Genomic DNA, 23171 nt, shown 5'->3' with positions numbered 1-23171 from the left:
ATAATGTATGATTTTAACGAAGAAGAGATGATTACAGTGATGTTATTTTGAATTATTCTCAATTTATTATAATTAGAGAATTTTAATTGTTGGATTGAGATTGAAGAATTATGTGTCGGTTATATATGCGGTAGAATAACCGATAATAAACTCGTATTTGAAGTCGGAATTGAATTATGATATGATTTTGATTTGATATGAATTTTTGAAGTTTCAAATGATATTTGAAACTCATATTAATGATTTCAGAGTATGTTATTGATTGGAATGAGTATGTTATTGATGTAGATAAAGTATTATATCAATATCTTCAGGCTACATCAATTGGAAACGAAGAATTGAGGTATGTTGCGACCGGGTAACATACGACAGGTATCTGTATTATATGATATATGTTGGATTGATTTGATTGATTTGATTGAAATTATGTGTCTATATGCCTTATTTGTTGATTGATGTGGCATACATGACATTGAGATTGAGATATCGATGTATAAAATAAATGTTTTGTTAACACACATCATTTTATGCATACATCGATACATGACATGCACGTTGAGCTATGATCCTTGGATACCCTGATATGATTTGATTGGATTCCGGGGTTTGTGAACACAATCGCTATGCCGGTATTATATGACCCGTAAAGCATAGACAATTGTGGCCCCATATGATTGGATATGAGATGTGGGATTGATGGCGCTTCGTCGACGCTATCATACGTGTATTCCCATATCGGCCGGTGTGCCAGCTCGAGCATTGATTTGATTTGATAGCGATTCGATTGATTCTGACATGTGCTCAGTGAATGGGCATTTGACCTGATACCTCCACGACATACATGCATTGCATACCATATATCATTGTTTAGATATCTGTGGTATATATGATTGGTTGTTCCATACGGAGCTTTGCTCACCCCCAAGGGGGGCTGTTGTTGTCTTTGTGTCTTCTATAATTCGTTTTAAAACTTGGACCGGGGTCCCTGTTCTGATCCGAATTAACCCGAAACTCAACCAAATTTTTCTAAACTTAAACCAGGCCTTAACAGTACCATACCAAGCCTTAAACCACCTAGACTAGACCACTTAAAACTTTCGAACATCACCTGAAATTTGCTGGATTTTTCTGCACAAAAAGCGAGCCGAACCCTAGTGCACCTATCCTCCTAAATCTCGACCCTAGACCAAACTAACGGGGACCAGCCTTGAACCAACGTTACCTAGGACCAAGATCAAGCCGAGGACACCCTATTGGACCGACCCTAACCACGCCTACTGCCCATGCAATCAACCGAATGTGACTCACTCGAGACAAGCCACCACTCGACCCTACCCGATTATTGCACCTCAAACGACTCCTAGATCGTGACCAGCTGAGGTTGAGCCATTTTGGACCACGTATCAAACCCCTTAGGTTCTGCACCGTGGCTTTGTTCTACTCCTCTATAGCTGGTACCCTCCTCAAGGCCCGAACTAGCCCAAGCTCCAAATAAAAATATCTAGACTCGATCGGCTCTCACCATGGTTCAACCGATACTCGACTCCGGCTCTTTATTACCTTAACACTCGACATGTTCAGCCCCATAGCATCTCAAACCGGCTTATATGAAAAGGACATGCATATTTCATAACAAAAATCGTATAAAACTTACACCACATGATAGATTGAATGCTTCTCATGTAAAAACATACAAACGACGTATATTTATGTGAATGAGTAAAGAAATGAGATATAGGTGTGCATTTGAGTTATTACACTCGAAAACCTTGATACCAATGCGTAGAACTTGCACCGGAGAGACGGTGAGGGATATTTTTGCAAATTAAGGAGGATTTTCTAAGGTGGGAGCTGCTGAAAGTATTGAATAAGCTGGTGGAGAATGAGGGGCATCTGAATAGGTTATGCTAGGTTTAGAGTTTAATTGTGGTGTTTAAATCATGATATAAGGTACTAATGAGCTCTTAATTAAAAATAAAGAGACTAAAAGGGTTTTGGGCCCACTAAACAATAAAAATAATCTCATTAAACCCAATAACACTCTCGAAAATAAAATATTTCGTTTATGTACGTTTTTGAAAATATTGTCTGAACCCTCAAAAAGTCCCTCTGTTTTGCTAGAAATTGAATACTGGTACTTGTTGAGTAAAAATACATTAACAAGGCTCATTATCAAAAATAACCCTTATTTACATCATATATTAAATAATTTAAAATAATTATTTAATGAAAAAATTTTCCATCCTCCGTTCCTCGTTCGAGCATGAAATACTGCTAAAAGTCCTATAACACGCAATCTTAATGAACCATGTCATAAAAACACATATTCATAACACAATCATGGGTTTAAAGCATTAAAATAATTTAATTAAAATACATAAAAAAATTGATAACTTGCATGATGAGGTTTATGTGGACCTTCAAATTTTCGGGATGTTATGAAAACAATCCAGATTATTATCATTTTGATCCTTTTATGATTAGAGTTGAATTTATACTGATATTTACACGTAAATTTGCCAATTTTTTTAAACAAATAAAGACAATGTTTCATTGCTTATCTGGTCAGCTGATTTTTTGCTTGAAGCTTCTTCACTAGCGGTTGGAGTTAAAATTGTGGAGGCTGGAGCTTTGGTGAGTTGTGAAGTGAATGTCTCTTCTTCCGTCTAGATCCCCAGCTTGAACTCGTGGCCTTTCAAATATGAAAAATAGGTCAGGTAGCTCGAGTTTGTTGAGATATTTGGACTCTCTCACACTGTCTTTACACCTCATTCATTGGGCAGTGCTCTCATAAGATTCAAAGCAAGTTTATAGTTAGAGTATTCTTTATCAAGTTATGCAAGTTCAATAGCAATAATGCTAAAATATTCATCAAACTTATTAAGAATCTCCTCGGGCTTCATCTTGGATTTATCAAACTTTTAGATAGACAGTCAAATTGTTCTCTTTAGTTTGATAATTGCCCTCGAAAAGTTGGATCAATTTCTCTCAGATCTCTTTGGCTGTTGAACATGTCTTGATCTTGTTGAATATGTTCTTGTCAAGGGTCCTGTATATGATATCCATTGCCACATTGTCCAAGTTAGTTTTATTTCTATCTTCTGCGGTCCATTTGACTGGTGTGAGAACCATTTGTGAGGCTCCCTCGGAAACTGATATAGTCGTATTGGTTGTAAGTATCTTTATTGGACTGTTGGTGATGATATACCATATGTTATCATTTTCTGCAACCAAATGTGCATGTATACAAATATTTCAATCATCGTATTCTTTTTTTGAAAACATGATAATCTTGTTAAAGAATGTAATTTTAAATATATTGTTATCAGAGTTCAAGAAAAATCCACTCAAATACCATTTGTTGAGATCAAATTAAAGTTTAGAGATGTGTGCATAAAATCTTTAAAATATTTTCTTTGAACTTGACATGTTCCAACAACTTTTAGACTATTAAAACAAATATTATTGAATGGTTGTGTTCCATAGACTACTGAAAATAACTAAGTGTCAAAACAGTTGGGTTTCACTAGTGATAATATATATATATATATATATATATATATATATATATATATATATATATATATATATATATATATATATTCAAAGAAAATGATAGTTAACAAATAAATACTAGATAAAAGATAGGCAAAAATGTAAAGTGCGTAAAGTAAGTGAGACATGTATTTATGGATGTTCGAAGATAAATTTTTCTATGTCACACCTTCTTTCATTTAGAAATATGAATAGAGTTTGGTTTTACAACTTCTTGTGATAACTCATTTCAACTAGGACTTATCACTGCCAAACTTGAAACTTTTAGTAATAACTTTACAAGATCTGGATATTTAAGAAATCATCAGTTCACCATACAACAACACAAAAATCAACAGTTAGCTGGAACGGCTTGAGTTGGTAGGGTATCATAAAGTGATCCTTGAAATATCTTATATGTTATGATATGCGCGTGGACAAATGAAAGTAATGACATACCATTGAAAATTGATGATGTGTATCGCAAATTGCTGATATAGTGTCAAACATTGATACCATTTTTCGATGCTACATAAACATTATGGTGAAAATGACTAAATGTGAAAATAATTAAGACTAACTTGTTAGACTAAAACTATATATCGAAAGTTTTTAGAACTAACAATGAAAAATTTATTTATCTTTCTCGAGAATTCATATATGAAAATTTGATGTACTTGTTTCACTAGCAAGTATTATTAGAAAGATATCTTGATATTTTACTATAAAAAATATATAAAATATAATTTACATGCTCGTGTAAAACGATATAATATGACGATTATTTCATATTAAAAATTATTAAAATTATATAAAATATTTTATATCGTTCTCTACCTTTGAATATGAAAAATACGTACAAGCTTGATTTTAAGCAAATTTACGTATATGTATTATTTTTATAAGTGATGAATATGACAATATATTTTGAAGGATGTGAGTTGGTTGTGACTAAAGCGAACATGAACACGAATATGTATGGCCAAGGCTCAGTGGATGGGTAAAACTGCCGCTGATGTCATCGCCGCTAGGTACCGCGGTTATACGTAGATGGATCCATCGAATTAGAGCTGATATGAAAGTCACAACTAATTATCTGAATTCAATTAAGAAAAAGAATACATATATGATGACACGATATGACATTATTTGTTATGGATATGTTTACGTTTATGTTATTGCTTTGAAAGATCATGAAAGTTACTTTGTTTGCAGTACTTTTCACTGTTGTATGATATGTATATGCACTTATTATAACGGTTCAGGTGTGTTGAGTCTTTAGACTCATTAAGTATGAATGGTGCAGGTGAACAGTTTGTTGATGAGTAGGCGAGGGGCGCTGAAGACTGAGTAGGCTAAGTTGGGGATGCACATGTTAACCCGAGGACCTTGCATTCTTCCGCATATTATGATCACGAGTCATGGGTGTAACCAATATTTTAAATTTTTTTGCATCTCTTTAAACTAAGTTATTATATATTATTTTCTGTTTGTTTTGCAAATGAATGATAGTTTTGTACAATTGGCTTGCGAATAAAGATACTCTCTGAGTAATGAACCAAGCTAACAAATCCGACTAAACGAGTGAGATCAGGTGTAAATGAACCGAATCGATGCGAGTACGAAAGAATGAATCAGATATATTGGATTTTGAACTCGATCCAAAACTAGAATAACCTAAAAATAAAAAAATAAAATTTTAAGTAGTAGACGTTCTAGTCAGTTTTACCTATGGAAAGAAAAACATTTTATTACAGACTACAACTTACCAAATAATGACGATAAGAATCCCTTCGAAAAAATATTAAAGATGATAAATTAAACGTCTGCTTAATCGTTTTCTTAAAAAGTACTAGAATTTTTTTGAAAGCTCTCAAAATTCGGCCACTACATATACATAAAAATACTTTTACACCATTTTAAAATAAAACCTCAAACTAATATTTGAAAATCAAAGGAAATAGTTTGGCATAAAATCGTCAAATATTTAACCAACCTAAACGAATAAATTTTAAAAGTATAATCATCTCAAAAACCACTCAAAAGTCTAAATAAAAAGTCGTAAAAGTCTTTTAGCATAATCGTAAACTTAAATGCGGAAAATAGAAGCGCTGGTCCTCGGGTTGTGTGCACCTTCAGTCCAGTCAGGTTAACCATCAAGACCTCCATCAAACTCACCTGCATCAAACACACCTAGTGAATCTAAAGACTCAACACATTATATCCTCGATAACAAATAATACGTAATACATTTCCCATACAACAGTGAAAAATATTTGTAACTAAAATAACATTTTCATAACAATGCATGATTTTAAACTTAAACATTTTCATATCAACATATTTGTATTCATATTAACATATTCATGTTCATGTTTGTTAAATTCAGATCGTGATTGTGACTCGTTTTCTTAATCGTAATTGAGCGATGGATCCATCTAGAGAAAACCACAGTACTGGGCAGCGGGGACATTAGCAACACTCTCACCAGTCAATTGGGCCTTGGCCAACATATTAACATATTAACTTATTCGTATTCGTATCTGTATCCAAATAAACACGATCGTTGGGCTCCCAATGGGAGCATAGCCCTCACGATATTTCCAACATATCACATATTTAGTCACAATCCCTTCACGTCCTTCAACATGTCGTATTTCCATCACTTAATTAAAACATGCATAATAATATCGTTTTATTTCTAAACCAAGCATGCAACATGTCTTTTAAATACCCATATTTAAATCATAAAAATCAGACATTTAGAAATCGTAATTTAACGTATAAAATTCATAAAAATCAATAATCATTGAAAGTAATCATTTTAACATATAAAAGAGTATTTAGGACACTTCCATGACGTTTACTAATTTTTAGGTGTAAAATGACCGTTTTACCCCTAGACATAAAATTCCACGTTTTTAGTTTTTCTTAATTTTGTTGACTATAACATGTCCCAAATAATTATTTAAGCTTAAATTAAAATTTCCATAATTTTATTTAGAATAAAAACTAGGCTTTTTAATTAATTCGTAATTAGTCGTTTTGAAGTCGTTTTAATCCCGAAAAATCCCAAACTTTAATATAAAATTTCTAAATTCAAAACTTAGTCCTTTTATATTATTTTAGCCCTCGTGAATCATGACTCGACCTCCGTGAGTCATGTTTCAATTTATTTAGTTTTGAAAACCCTAACTTGACCCTTGAAATTGCACCCCAAGCCATCTTTCGATTTTCTCGAGCCACCCTCAAACCATGTGGAACCAAACCTTGACCAACCCCTTAGGCGACCCCTGGACCCTAGGAACTCATGAACCTGACCCCTAGCCACAGAACCGAAGCTAACTAGCTGTTGCATGAATTGGCCAAGACTTCACCCTTGACAAGGATTCTAGTTACTCGCCTAGGACTTGACCCACCGAGCCAGCCCTTGAACCCGCAGTCCAAGTACCCTCTTAGGACCCATGTGGCTTGACCTAACCCAGCCCAAGCCCCCTTGGCCGAGCGCACAATCCCGCACAGACCACAGAACTTGTGCGCCCCTACTTGCATCTCTCGGGTAGGAGTCCTTTTGTTGGCTAGGACTCCTCCCAGACCACTTAACTCGAGTCCTATCATGGCTAGGACTCTACTCCTGACTCCCCCACAGCCCTGGCTAACCCTTGGTCCAGCCAAAGCCTAGTCGAGCCATCAAGAGTAAAAACCGAACCCTTATACTCACATGACAACAACTTGCATTCCGATTGTTTTCCTGATCGTGTGTGGTGTTTAGGTGATGCTCTAGGACTCTAAATTCATGAAAAACAATACTTAATTGTGTCCTAATCATGGGAGCCCTCTTAAACACATAATAACATGAATTTGGAATCAAAAACCATGATTGAAATTTCATGTGGTATACAAAAACGAAAATACACAAAAGTGTCACTTGTTTCCCATATTTTTCATGCATAAAAAAACATATTATGGTGTGATGATGTTTTGAAGGAAAGAAACATGCGTGTATTTGCGTATTTAACGCACGAAAAACCGTTGATGATTGCGAAGAACGGGGGCAAGAACCTTAGCTTGAATTCCTTGAGCTTGTTCGAATTTTTCCTCTTCAATTTGTTGTGTGTGAGCCATGTGTTTATGGAGTGTTTTGGTGTGCCAAAATTCTGAAAATTGAGGCGTGTCTTTTTTGTGTAGAGTTTGGGGTGTTTTACATATTATATACCATTAAATTTCTTAATTAAGCTTAAGCCCATTAAACCCTCAAATTAGGCCCACTAGTGCTTGATTAAAGTTTAATTAAATATAAAAATAGTTTTGTTAAAATAAGCTTGTGAATTTTTTAGCCGGGTTGTCCAAAAGTTCGTATTTTTATTGAAAAATCAACACCGATAAAATTTACGTCCTGACGTATAAAATCACCTCAAAACTCCTTATTTTCAAAAATATGAAAACCATCAATCATACTTTAAACAATTAAAAATAATTATTAAATAAAAACATTTTACGTTTTTCAGTCCTCGGTCTCCGTTCTTCGATCGCAACTTGAATATCCATTAAAAAAATACAATTTTATGCATAATGAAAATTAAATCATATTTAACATATAATCATACAAGTCACATAATCAATTAAACAATTAAATCAATTAGTTACTTATTTTTCATATTTCTTTGTATGTAGTTGGGTTACGTCGTCTTAATTTTTGGACCTTACAATAAAAAAACCTATAAGAAAAAAGAAGTACCAAAAAGTGCTAATTGCCTAAGAAAGTAAGAAAAAATGGACTGACTCAGATTCAGATCAATCAAATCCAGAAACCTCAAGAAACGAGAGCGACGATGAGAAGTGACAATGTCTCGACAGATATTGAGCCAGACTGAAAAAATTGAGTTGGAGAATGTGACGACGATCTAGTATTTGATTTTGATTCTGGTGATTTCACACGAACATATCTTTATCATGATACCGCGTAACATGGTAGATGACTAAATGAACATCGAAGACTTACAATTTGCCTTGTTTGCCACGTGTTCCTGTATGAAGTAACACACATCATGTGTGTAAACGTATTAAGTTCCAACTTTACGACTTTGTCTGACATATTTCGTGTGAGCAAAAGAACGAAGGCCACAAAATATGCCTTTTTGCCACGTGTTCCCTTTCACACAAATGATGTGTAAGGTTGACTTTTAATTTTATATTACAAATTTTATTGTAAAAAAATAATTAGATCAATGTTATGAATTGGAGTAATATACAATTTATAATTTACCATTATATTATAAATGGAAAAAATATATTATATAGTTTAACTCGTTAAAATTATTTAATATATATGAGTTTTATACAAATATTTATAATTTATAGACAACTCAAGTATATTACAAAACAAGGTATATTTCAATTAACAAAAACACTCTTGTGAGACATGTTACAGATCAGTTTTGTGAGATAAATCATTTATCCGATCAGTGAAAATATTACTTTTAATTGAAAAATATAAATCGGACCGATTCAGATCACGAATATAGGCTCATTCAGCTGATATAGTGTCTTACTTCAAAATTTGAATGCTATAAAACTTATGATATGGTTGGATTTTAAAAAGGAGTACCTTTATTATAAGTCAAATGCTAAATATAAATTTAAATGCATCTCTTTATTAACCATGTAATTAATATTACATTCACTACTATATAGTAGTGAATTTAATGTGCAACACTTTATTTATTAAACGAACATTTGATTTTTCTAAGCTACATTTCAGTACTTTTTCCTCTTATGTTGTTGTCAATACGTGATGTCAACTTCTCTAAAAATATGAAAGATCTATATATTCTAATGATATTGAGATTTGCTAAACCGCCTATACGATATATAGCCGCGTAATCTAATCCTAATTACTATTTTAAATGACTTTTACTTCCCTTATTAGCTTTCATTTTCTTTTATAGGAGTAGAAGCAGCAAAAATTTCTCATTGTGATCCAAAGTAATCCAACATTTTTTTTTCCAATATTCCGAATTAACTTTCTTGAGAAGTGGAATCTTTTTATTCACAACTTTTCTCTTCAATTTAGGTGAAATTTAAAATATTAATTAAAATTATATAATTATCATATAAAAATATGAACAGAACCCATTATTTTACTTAGGTGTAAACAACATTTGTATTAACTCGATATGAATATTAGAAACCATTGACATTTTTGATTTTTTATATTATCAAATTTAAATAATAGTTATGTATCTTTCAATTTTTGATACTTTTATTTTATTTTTATTCAAATTATTAATGTAGGCGGCACATCAAAAAATAAAGACTAAAATGATAAGTAAAACAAAAATTACCGACTAAATTAAAATTTGATATTATAGAAATTAAAATCACATAAGCAATAAAAAAATTTACTTTAGGACATAAATTCACTAGATGACACATTTTATGCTATTTTTCTATTTTTAAGAAAATATTACATAAATGTAATAAAGAGAATATTTTTTTTAAAAGACATCTTTTTTCCATTGACCTTTTTTTTTTAAATTTTGATCAGCCAATTTTTTTTAAAAATAATTTTTTAAATTTAAAAAATTATTTTTTAAAAAAAAGGTGTTGATCAAATTATTTTACAAATTTCCTCTTTTGCCACCAACCAATTGAAAAAGAGTGATCCCGATATATAGAAACGGGCCCCACACATAATTCAAACTTCCAGCTAATTAGAGCTGATACTGTGGGAACCCGGACTTAATTCAACTCTTAATCACTTTCTGGAAACAATTAATCAATTAACATATACAGGGTCTAAATTTTTTTTTAAAATACAAGACTACGCAGCATATGAAATAAGTCTTATCTCATTTACAAGATCAATATCCAGATCTAAGTACAAGTCCTATACAACCATAAATCATAATAACTATTGTTTCTTCACTACACCTCGGGTGATATAACATATATACTCCTAAGTCCGGATCTCCACGGTAACTGTCTTCTCTCATCCTCTTCTTGACCCTGATCCAGCCCCACCTGTTGTCATGCACACATACAAAACAAGACAACAGCCGGATAACTCTGGTGAGAATAAATCCCAGTATAAACAATGTAAACATGCAATTATATATAAAAACATTCATAAAAGCATAAATAAGATATCATTAACATGTAGCAACTCAACAAACATGAATGATATAAACTCTGTAAATCAACATGTCGTATCAGACTCGACTTAACCGACGCGTCGTCTCAGACTCGACTCCACTGACGCGTCGTCTCAGATTCGACTCAATTCTTATCTAGGGATCCCGGTGTCTGAATAATGATAAATATACCGAATCTCAGTCGATAGGAATGAATCAATCCCTAAACGGTATCGATATAATTCATATATCCAGTGTCTGAGCGAATCGGCCGCAGAATTGACGAATCAGTCAGAGAATAGGCGAATCAGCCAATGACTAGACGGATCAGTCAGTAACTAGGCGAATCAGCCGATAACCAGACGAATCAGCCGGTAACTAGGCGAATCCGCCAAAGACTAAACAAATCAATAGTCAATACATGCAGTGGCTATAAATCAATAGACTACAAACATCAATCTCATCAAATACAAATATCAATGCAATAAACTAAGTTTGTGATTTAGGGAGACTCGAGTCAAACCTCACTCGAGTTGTGCAATCCCAACTCAACATTAATTTATACCTTTCTTTCCGATACTCTGACTTTGTCGAAGTCTTGGACCCCAAGCCTGTCAATACTCAATCTGACAATAACGATATCAAGGGTACGGTATCAATACACCACTCAATCAATACCGAATATAATCAGAATTCAATCAAATTCTGTTTCAGTAACATAACGTCATAATTTCAATATATCAAGCACTACCATATCAGTCAGATATCAATCCCAACACCTCATACTCGATAATACTTCAATCCTGATAACAATTCTCAATCAACTCAACTCTAAAAATCATAACAATTTCATATGGTATATGTTCCTCAATCCAGTTTCAATTATACGATGTCTAACATGCCAAGAACATCATATATGAATTATATCAGATTCTGACAATACCATAATTTCAACACATATCAAAACGTAGCAAAACTTACGTCCAGTTGTAGCCTACGTCGATAGGAACACAATACCGAAGTCGGATTCAAAATCGGACGGACGGATTTCTCACAAAAGGCGTAAGGATTTTTCACTCTTTTTCAGAAACCTTTCTCGATTCAGTAAATGCAATAACAATAAATAAAGTAGGCGGTTTAACCAGCCATATAATATGTATAATAATATATATATATATGTGTACATATATATATACATATATATATATATATATATATATATGTATATATATATATATATATATATATATATACTTCGTGCATGTCAAAGCCATGTGGCTAAATCTTTGTGCTGCACGTCTCACGCATATGCGCGACATCACTCGGCGCATATGCGCGAGACACTATGTCTCGGTGCGTAGCATGCACAACGCCTCGCGTATATGCGCGCCCTCAATCGGCGCATATGCGCGAGGTCCCTCAAAATTCTTCACAACTCTCGGGTTACCTCGCGCACATGAGCGGATTCGTGTCGCGCATATGCGCGAGGTTCTCTGCCCCCGTCGCGCATATGCGCGCATCTGTGCCGCGCATAGCGCGAGGCTACCGTTCCTCTTACATTTTCATGCATTTTCTCGTCTTTCCCGATCCGATCATTTCCGTCTATAAACATATCAATTATTCCCCCAAATCATTTCAGATTAATAGGATAAAATTCTCGGGCCTTACAGATACGAAATGTCACAGCTAATTACCTGAATTCAACTAAGGAAAAGAATACGTATATGATGACACAATATGACATGATTTGATATAAATATGTTTAAGTTTATGTTCATGCTTTGAAAGATCATGAAAGTTATTTTGTTTACATGACTTTTCACTGTTATATGATATGTATATATACTTATTATAACGGTTCAGGTGTGTAGAGTCTTTAGACTCACTAGGTGCGAATGGTGCAGGTGAAGAGTTTGTTGATGAGGAGACTGGGAGCGCTGAAGACTGAGTAGGCTGAGCTGACGGTACACATGTTAACCCGAGGACCTTGCATTCTTTCGCATATTATAATCACGAGTAATGGTGTAACCAATATTTTAAATGTTTTTGCATCTCTTTGTACGTAGATGGTTTTAACAAACGATGAGTTCTTTTAAAATGGTATAGAAATTTGATAATACTTAGATCTTTTTTAACTGCAGTATTTTCTTTCAGTAGCTGAGTGGCTTTTTTAAATGATGGATTGACAGCTTTTATTTCGTGCATGGCTTTGAATATTTCGAAGAGAGCTTTTAAAAAAGAAAAAATAAAATTTTAAGTAATAGACGCTTCAGTTTTAACTTTGGAAAGAAAAACATTTTTTACAGACTACAACATACCAAATAATGACGATAAGAAGCCCTTCGAGAAAATATCAAAGATGATAAAAGAACCTACAAGAAAAAAGAAGAACCAAAAAGTGCTAATTGCCGAAGAAAGTAAGAAAAAATGAGCTGACTCAGATTCAGATCACAAGTCCAGAAATCTCAACAAACGAGAGTGATGATGAGAAGTGACAATGTCTCACAACAGATATTGAGCCAGACTAAAAAAATTGAGCTAGAGAATGCCGACAATGATATAGTATTTGATTTTGATTCTGATGAGTTCACAAGAACATATCTTTATCACGATATTGCGTAACAAGGTTGATGACTAAACGAATATAAAAGAGTCACAATTTGCCTTGTTTGCCACGTGTTCGTGTTCCCTTTCACACAAATGATGGGTAAGGTTGACTTTTAATTTTATATTACAATTTTATTGTAAAAATAATAATGAGATCGAGGTTATGAATTGGAGTAATATACAATTTATAATTTACTATTATATTATAAAATTGAATAACAATATTATATAGTTTAACTCGTTAAAATTATTTAATATATATGATTTTTATACAAATAATTATAATTCATAGACAATTCAAGTATATTACAAAACAAAATATATTTCAAATTAACAAAAAAAAACTCTTATGAGATCATATTACATGTCAGTTTTGTGAGATAAATCATTTACCTAACTAATGAAAAATATTACTTTTATTTAAAATATAAATCGAACCGATTCGCTTTACAAATATAGATTCATTAAGCTAATATAGTGTATTACTTCAAAATTTGAATGCTATAAAACTTATCATATGGTTGGATTTTAAAAGTAGTACCTTTATTATAAGTCAAATGCTAAATATAAATTTAAATGCATCTCTTTATTAACCATGTAATTAATATTACATTCACTACTATTTAGTAGTGAATTTAAGTAATGAATTTAATGTGCAACACTTTATTTATTAAACTTACATTTGATTCTTCTAAACTACATTTCGAGTACTTTTTTCTCTTATGTTGTCATCAATACCTGATGTCAATTTATCTAAAATATAAAAATTCTGTATTATCTAATGATATTGAGACTTGCCGCGTAATTTAATTTTAATTACAATTTTAAATTACTTTTACTTCCGTTATTAGCTTTCATTTTTTTTTTATAGAAGTAGAATTAGCAAAAATTTCTCACTGTGATCCAAAGTAATCCATCCAACACTATTTTTCCAATATTCCGAATTCAACTTTCTTGAGAAGTGGAAATCTTTTTGTTCACAACTTTCCTTTTCAATTTAGTTGAAATTTAAAATATTAAGTAAATTTATAAAATTATCATATAAAAATATGCACATAACCCATTATTTTACTTAGGTGTAAACAACATTTGTATTAATTCTATATGAATACTAAAAAGATTTTCAATTTAGTTGAAATTTAAAATATTAAGTAAATTTATAAAATTATCATATAAAAATATGCACATAACCCATTATTTTACTTAGGTGTAAACAACATTTGTATTAATTCTATATGAATACTAGAAATCATCGAAATTTTTGATCTTTTATATTATCAAATTTAAATAATAGTTATGTATATTTTAATTTTTGATAATTTTATCTTATTTTCATTGAAATTATTAATGTAGGCGGCACATCGAAAAATAAAGACTAAAATGATAAGTAAAACAAAAATTAACGACTAAACTGAAATTTAATATTATAGAAACCAAATCACATAATCAATAAAAATTTATTTTAGGACATAAATTCACTAGGTGACACATTTTATGCCTATTTTTCTATTTTTAAGAAAGTATTACATAAATGTAATAAAAATAATATTGTTTTTAAAAGACATATTTTTTCCATTGACCTTTTTATTTTTATTTTTAATTTTGATCAGCCAATTTTTTTTAAAAAAATTTAAAATTATTTTTTTAAAAAAAGTGGTTGATCAAATTATTTTACAAATTTCCTCTTTTGCCACCAACCAATGGAAAAAGAGTGATCCCGATATATAGAAACGGGCCCCACACATAATTCAAACTTCCAGCTAAATAACTTCTCTTACACCTGCGGAAATACAGATGCCACCCACGTCCCATTCCCCATAGTTGTCTCCGCCTCCGCACCCGCTCCTCCCTGGCCACGGCGGAGATACCTAACACCCACCCACCTCTCCGCCGCCGCAGCCAACGCTCACCAATGGCGGAAGAGAATTCGGACAATATGATATACCTTCATGGAGACCTTGATCTTAGGATCCTTGAAGCTAGGTGCTTGCCTAACATGGATATGGTCTCCGAGCGCCTCCGCCGGTGCTTCACCGCATTCGATGTCTGCCATAAGCCGTTCTCCGGGAGCGGAAGCGGCGGGAAATCCAAGCATCACCACAGAAGGATCATCACCAGCGATCCGTACGTCACCGTTTGTCTCGCGGGCGCACGAGTTGCGCGTACTCGGGTCATTTCCAACTCGCAGAATCCGGTTTGGAATGAGAATTTCAAGATCCCCTTAGCTCACCCGGTTTCCAAGGTGGGTTCCAGCTGGAATGAATCGTTGACTTATCAATTATCTTGAATCTTTGATTTACTATATCCATTTATATTTGAATCTAATTTCGTTCATCATACTAAAGGAATATTTATTTCGAAAATGCTATCTTTGTTGACCACCCGCATGCTAAACTAGAGGATGCTTGGATATTGATTTGATTAATAGAAGTTGACATTTTTTTATTACCAATTCTGCTAAGACTATTTCGAAATGTTTTACGATCTTCCCGAATTATTGGTAAGTTTAAAGGGTTCATCTGGAATTATAATTAATCGCGCCTCATGTTGCATTGTTGTGGACCAGGTTGAATTTCAGGTTAAAGACAACGATGTTTTCGGTGCCGAGCTCATCGGAGTGGCTCTTGTGTCTGCAAAACAGATTGCGGCTGGCGAGCCGTTTGATGAGTGGGTCCCCGTGCTCGGGTCAGGTGGTAAGCCCCCAAAGCCGGATACAGCCATTCGATTGCAGATGACATTCATTCCCTGTTGCAAGAATCCCATTTATTTTAATGGGATTTCAGAAAATTATGGATTGAATGAAAGCTATTTTCCGCTACGCCATGGGGGGAAGGTAACATTATATCAGGATGCACATGTGATTGATGGGATGCTGCCAGAGATTGAGTTAGACGACCAGAGTAATTTTGAGCATGAAAGTGTTGGGAGGATATATGCCATGCGATAATGGAGGCGCATCATTTGGTGTACATAGTCGGATGGTCGATTTATCACAAGGTGCGGCTTATCAGGGAGCCCACCAAACCTTTGCCAAGAGGCGGGAATTTGAATTTGGGAGAGTTGCTTAAGTACAAGTCACAAGAAGGGGTGAGAGTGTTGTTGCTGGTTTGGGATGATAAGACTTCTCACAGCAAGTTTTTTATTAACACGGTATGGAATTTGATTCTGAATGGTCACAATGTCATTATTATAGGGGGATTTATTTTTACATGTCCTGCTTGGAGTTCTTATTGGGGCGATTGATGTTAATAAGGTGTATGTAGTACAGAGGCAAGATGATTGCTTGGAGACAGGATGAGGGGGAATTTCGTAGCTGTGGCCTGTGTATACCTGAATCTTAAATTTTTGTAGTGATTTTCCTGAATTCGGGCTAAATTTGTTTCCCTTCTGGGCATGGGACTTTTAGGTTTGACATGGTTTTTATCGTGATTTCCTGCACCTGTTCCCTTCCATGTATAAACGTATCGATGTCTTACGATGGAATTAGAAAACATACAATTGAAAATATCGATGGAGAAGTTGCCAAATGTTCAGGACAGCTAATGTTTATCTTGATTTCTAGGACAATTACCCAAAAGTTTGGTTGATGGAACGTGTGACTCAATCTTCATCTGAAATTATGACTAATCTATCTATTTCATTTATCAGTTGTCAAGATACTCGACTAATCCGCTTTATGGCATCTTTTAGTGCAGGCAGGAGTGATGCAAACTCATGATGAGGAAACCCGAAAGTTTTTCAAGCATTCTTCAGTAACTTGTGTTTTGGCCCCTCGTTATGCTAGCAGTAAACTTAGCTTTTTCAAGCAACAGGCATGCTTTACTCTACATTAGCATTTTTATCTAGTCTAAATGTTTGATATCCCTAGGGGCCTGTAGATGTTTATTCTTTTGCTTCTAATTTTAACATTTTTGGGAGCCATTTCCGTTAATTCTTTTACTCAATTTAGGTCTTCGTTCAGAAAAGCCATTATATGTTTCACCACGTTTAGATCATGTTTCTATATAATAATTGCAACCGGGAAGGAAGACTTCCCCATAGAATATTTTTGGTCATTTCAATAAAATAGGATTCTTACAAAATAACAGCTGACCAAACAATACCGTGTTCTCGCTGTTCTCTTAATTTCAGCCCGTGCTACCAACTTGTATCTTGCACTTTCTTAAACCAGTTATTGAGTCAAACTTTTTCTTCAAATTTTGATTCTTCTGCTTAAGGGTTATCAAGTAAAAATGACTCGAAAGACCAACTAAACCTTGAAATGTTTTTCCAAACTTGAGGATACAACTTGAGACAGACTCGTTAGCTTTTGAGAGGGGGGCAACCTTGTCTTATTTTTATGCTTTTTTTATGGGGAGGGGAAATTGCATGTGAAATTTGGAAACTTTCTTGTGTAGTGATGGCTGCCTTGCTTGGCTCATCCCTTCGAAATAAAATCCATTCTTATAAAAACTTGTGCATATGTTAACAACTAGACATTGACCTATTCTTCATATTTACTTGTGTTTTTATGCAGGTTGTCGGAACTCTTTATACTCACCATCAGAAATGTGTGATAGTGGACACTCAAGGCCATGGCAACAACAGGAAGATAACTTCATTCATTGGTGGCCTTGATATCTGTGATGGACGCTATGATACACCTGAACATAGAATAACTCGTGATCTCGACACAGTGTTTCAGGAGGATTATCATAATCCCACATTTCCTGTAAGCAAGGGTCCATGTACCATTATAAACCATGAAACCAACTAGGAAACATGTTTAATATTCTAACTCGTTACCACAATACTTATTTTCCAAAAACATGGGTTTTAAATTTTTTGTCATGTTATTAGGCAGGAACAAAGGCCCCAAGACAACCATGGCATGATTTACACTGCAAAATTGAAGGCCCGGCTGCTTATGATGTGCTTACAAATTTTGAGCAACGATGGAAAAAAGCCACTAAATGGTCAGAGTTCGGACGCCGCTTTAAAAAAATATCACGTTGGCATGATGATGCTTTGATAAAGATTGAACGCATCTCATGGATAATTAGCCCTTCGTCCACTGTTCCAAGTGATCACCCTTCATTATGGGTTTCCAAGGAAGATGATCCCCAAAACTGGCATGTTCAGGTCAGGTTTGTCTCACTTAAAAAAACTTTTCCTTTTGACTCGAGGAGGCTAAAGTGTTGAACTTGATGGTTATTTTGATGTCAACAGGTTTTCCGATCTATAGACTCAGGATCTTTGAAAGGATTTCCCAAAAATGTACATGCAGCCGAGGAGCAAGTATTGGCTTAAACTTTATTGTCATTCCTGGACTTAAATGTTTTGTTCTGGCTTATTTAAACTCACAGTTATATTAATCTTCCGGACTTCTCTCTATCGCAGAACTTAGTCTGCGCTAAAAATTTGGTGATTGATAAGAGCATTCAGTCTGCTTATATCAAAGCGATAAGATCTGCTCAACACTATATATATATTGAGAATCAATATTTCCTTGGGTCATCTTATGCTTGGCCCTCATACAAAGATGCAGGTGGGGTGCTTTATGATATTTCAGTTTTAACTTGACAGCATTACTTGGTTTGAACTGGATTAAGATTTCAACACATCCAAGTATGGGTCCGGTCGGATGTAGGATTTTAGTTGATTTGGCGATTCATTGTATTTTTGAGACCACACTCTTGAAAAAACTGTACCTGGAAGTTGGATTTTCCCCCATGGAGGGGATTGCCAAAACAATCAAATGCGTTTTTAAGAATTTATTTATAAAGAAAACTTTCTTTCTGCATCAAAATTTTACACATGCACACGATCATTTTTCTTATTTAGCCTTCCTATTCATGGTCTCCTATTCTATCTTGCATTTATTTATCTAACATGTTCATGCTTCTTAGGTGCTGACAATACAATTCCAATGGAACTGGCGTTAAAGATAGCCAGCAAAATAAAGGCAAAAGAAAGATTTACCGTTTACGTTGTTATCCCAATGTGGCCTGAAGGTGTTCCCAGTTCAGCCTCAGTCCAAGAAATCCTTTATTGGCAGGTAATGCAACAAACAAGTTAGTCTACATAATGGGAAGTGTCAAGCAATCTAACTGAGCGGGAAAGAATATTTGAAGAATTGATGAAAACATAAAATGTTTGATCTTTTGCTTTCTGCACATGCAGTATGCTTCTGGTAGTTTATTCTCGACATATTTTATCTGCAGGGGCAGACAATGCAAATGATGTATGAAATTATTGCCCGAGAAATCAAGTCTGCTGAGCTTGAAAATGTGCAGCCAACTGACTATCTGAATTTCTATTGTCTTGGCAATAGAGAGGAACCGACTGATGAATCAACTGCAAACGGCCAATCCCCCTCAAATGGAAATTCAGTAATAATCTTACATTTTAAACATCTCCTGTTTGTATAAATGCCACTGAATTCATACCTCTTCTGACTCTTGTTTCATTTGAAATACTATGCTAACATGAAAATACCAATTGTTTGGACCGTTTTACATGGAAGCCGAATCTTCTAAGCCGAACTTGATCCATATTGACACAGTATATCAGTAAAAAATATAATATCTAGATGTCAAGATTGCTCTTTGGTGAGGGGGTGTGAAAATTAAAAATAAAAGAAGACTAAAAATTAGACCTTGCTAACTTGTTGGAACGGTCTTAGATTTCATGATGACCCCTTTATTAGTTATACCACAATAATTTGATACCAAACTCTTGCCAGGTACCTTCGCAAAAATTCAGGCGTTTTATGATATACGTGCATGCCAAAGGAATGGTAGTGGATGATGAGTATGTTATACTGGGTTCTGCCAATATAAACCAACGGTCTATGGCGGGTTCAAGAGATACCGAGATCGCCATGGGCGCCTATCAGCCACATCACACCTGGGCTAAAAAGAAGGCTCATCCATATGGGCAGGTTAGCTAGACGTGTCAATAGTTTTTTGTCTTTTTCCCGATATCTTGTGACTATAATATGCAGGCGTGAGTATAATAAGCTCACGTATCTCTATATTTAAAGTTTCTCAACATTGACGTAGTCCATAAAGTTCATATCATTGACAGATATTGTTTATCAATTTGGTTAACTGACATGCATTTGCAGGTATATGGCTACCGAATGTCGCTTTGGGCGGAGCACATGGGAAACATTGATGACTGCTTCAAGAATCCTGAGAAATTGAACTGTGTGGCAAAAGTTAATTCTATCGCTAATGATAACTGGCAGAAATTTACAGCTGACGAGTTTACTCCACTACAAGGCCATATTCTCAAATATCCAGTGCAGGTAGATGAAGATGGAAAGATTTCTCCATTGCTCGGATATGAAAATTTTCCAGATGTTGGCGGTAAGGTGCTTGGAGCTCCAACCAGTCTTCCTGATGCTTTGACTACATAAACTTGCAATAGTTTTTTCACGTCTATAGGTTACAGATATTTGTTATCCCATCAAGGGGTCATAAATAGATATGAACAAACACAAGATTTTACAATATTTAACTTTAGTGGTGTTGTCATGTAACATCTGATTGTATTGCACATATGGTGTCTATTGGTCTGTAATTCGGATACACAAATTCTTTGTCTCATTCTTTCATCATAAGCTATAAAATAATAATTATCGTATTACAATTTCTTGGTTCATTTCAACTTTTATCCACTTACTGGATGGCAGTAGCAGTGTAAAGAACCATCATATCTCATACAAGAGAGTTTCAATTTTCAGTTATTACAAACGAGTACAAAAATGAGATGACTTGCACTTTTCATTCAGGTACAAAGTACTATCTATGGTTTTTACTTTACAGTTACTTTCCCAACCATTCCAGCTCCTTGGTGAGGGGAGCAGTAAAAAGTGTAAGTCCCTTTCTCTGTCAAAGATACAGAGTAAGTCTCCCCTTTTGCGTTGAGTAAAGCCTCCTCATCCATTGAAATTTTGGATACATCGACCCCTGCCGGAACATTGTCGTCGTCGAAGACCACGTTATGTGGGAATCCAGCATTGTTTATGAAGGTAATTTTCTCCCCTGATGCCACCTCAAATTCCCCTGGGAGAAAGCTTAAAGAACCATCATCACCACCAAGTTTGATATCAACTGCTAAGGCATTGCTAGCCAGCATCGCACTGGCGGCCGTAGCTGCGACCGCGACGCCAAAGTCCTTCAATGAGGCCTTGACAGAGAATTTCGGGGCGGCCCGAGTGGCAACTACAGAGGTGGCAGCCTTGGATGATGAGGCACTAGCCTTTAGGCCAGTGAATGATGATGGAATAGTGACTGCTGCAGAGGTAATAGCTGCCATTTTTATTATTGTTTCGTTTTCTCCTACTAGTTGGAAATCAAGAAAAGCTGGATCTTGAGGTAGGATTTAATATGTGAGAAGAGTATGTGATTGCAGTGTGTGTGGTGTGTGTTTGTTGAGTTGTGATTTATAAGATAATGGATGATTGGATATCTGATTAAAATAAAGATTGATTGGATGCTATCCTCTCAGGTGGGATTGGATGGCTCTACTGTATTTTGAGGTAGGAAATTGAAGTAGTTTTTAGCTCATTTTATGATTGAAAGTGGATTATTTTCTTTCACACACATACGCATGTGTGTGTATATAGTTTAAATATATTGCACATTTACCGTTCACATTTATGTGAGTATCGACGAGGTGTCATAAACATATTGGATGTGATGAAACATATAAAATTTTCACACCGGTGAGTGACATTTCATCCGTGCTCACATAAGCGTACGATACGCGTGCAACATATCCACATCACACACACATACACACATCTACCGTGCACATTTATGTGAGTATCGACGAGGTGTCATAAACATATTGGATGTGATGAAACATATAAAATTTTCACACCGGTGAGTGACATTTCATCTGTCCTCACATAAGCGTACGATACGCGTGCAACATATCCACATCACACACACACACACACACACACACACACACACACATATATATATATATATATACATATGCCATGTGCTGTTTGAATAATAATTTAGAATATATGTAAATCTTGAAAAATTGACTATACTATGACAGGGCATGGGTATGAAGATTGATGATGTTAACCACTAGATTGTGCGTAACTAGTTAATTTGTTATGCTACTATCTCTTTGGACAACAAAAGTAGAGTTTACCACAGAAAGAATTCATCCTTGAAATTGGCCAAAGTAGAATTTTGATCGGATATTACTAACATGACGATCCCCGATCATTCGCACTCCGACGAGAAAACATAGTTCATTCTTCTTAGACCAAATTTGAAGATCAAAAATCAACATTGGCCAATTTCCAGGACCAATTCTTTCTTTCTTTTTTACTCATCTACTAACTAATACTATAAAAAACCAATAAAAAAATTAAAAATTACCGATTTAAAATCTATGTATATAATATAATCATACTGATAAATTTAAACTCTATGTCTTATTAACAATATTCCTAAATTAAATATTTTAAACTTTAGTTATAAAGAATATAAACGCAACCTTTAATATTCTCATTTCCACCTCAAAATTTTCGATCCCCTCTTGAATAAGGTTTTATCCCCGATTAGAAAGGGGCCGGAGAAACTTTCTATTTATGAATCGGGTATAGAACCACTGGGCGACGCTTGGTTACAATTTAAAATCCGTTATTATATGTTTGCTTAACAATAATAATTGCGAAAAAATATTTATTTCAACTAAAAAACAAAATGTGAAGAACTTATTACCTCTAACTCTATGGGAGAATGGCACATTGAAACACGATTAAGGAAATTGAAATACCAAATATATATATATACAAGAAATTATATATATAGATACACTTTTCAGCAGTACACAAAAAAGTACATGTTGAAGATTCTGATTTTTTAGGTGATGGTGCAGTAC

At 34.3% G+C, this 23171-nt stretch overlaps 1 protein-coding gene and 1 pseudogene across 1 annotated transcript; one reads left to right on the top strand and one right to left on the bottom strand.

The window, feature by feature from the left end:
• Positions 1-15028: 15028 nt before the first annotated feature.
• Positions 15029-20911, top strand: LOC140820312 (phospholipase D delta-like; annotated as a pseudogene).
• A 49-nt stretch (positions 20912-20960) lies between these two features.
• On the bottom strand, positions 20961-21678 carry LOC140820313 (plastocyanin-like). Its single transcript, XM_073180661.1, has one exon. The coding sequence runs from the start codon at positions 21576-21578 to the stop codon at positions 21075-21077; it is 504 nt and encodes a 167-aa protein (XP_073036762.1). The 5' UTR covers positions 21579-21678; the 3' UTR covers positions 20961-21074.
• Between the last annotated feature and the right edge of the window lie 1493 nt (positions 21679-23171).

Source organism: Primulina eburnea, chromosome 18 (assembly GCF_022965805.1).
Source record: "Primulina eburnea isolate SZY01 chromosome 18, ASM2296580v1, whole genome shotgun sequence".
Lineage (NCBI taxonomy): Eukaryota > Viridiplantae > Streptophyta > Magnoliopsida > Lamiales > Gesneriaceae > Primulina > Primulina eburnea.
This window is presented reverse-complemented; position numbering and strand designations above follow the sequence as displayed.

Bases quoted from the DNA above. Each gene is read 5' to 3' on its own strand.
- LOC140820313 (XM_073180661.1), bottom strand. From the start codon at position 21,578: ATGGCAGCTATTACCTCTGCAGCAGTCACTATTCCATCATCATTCACT.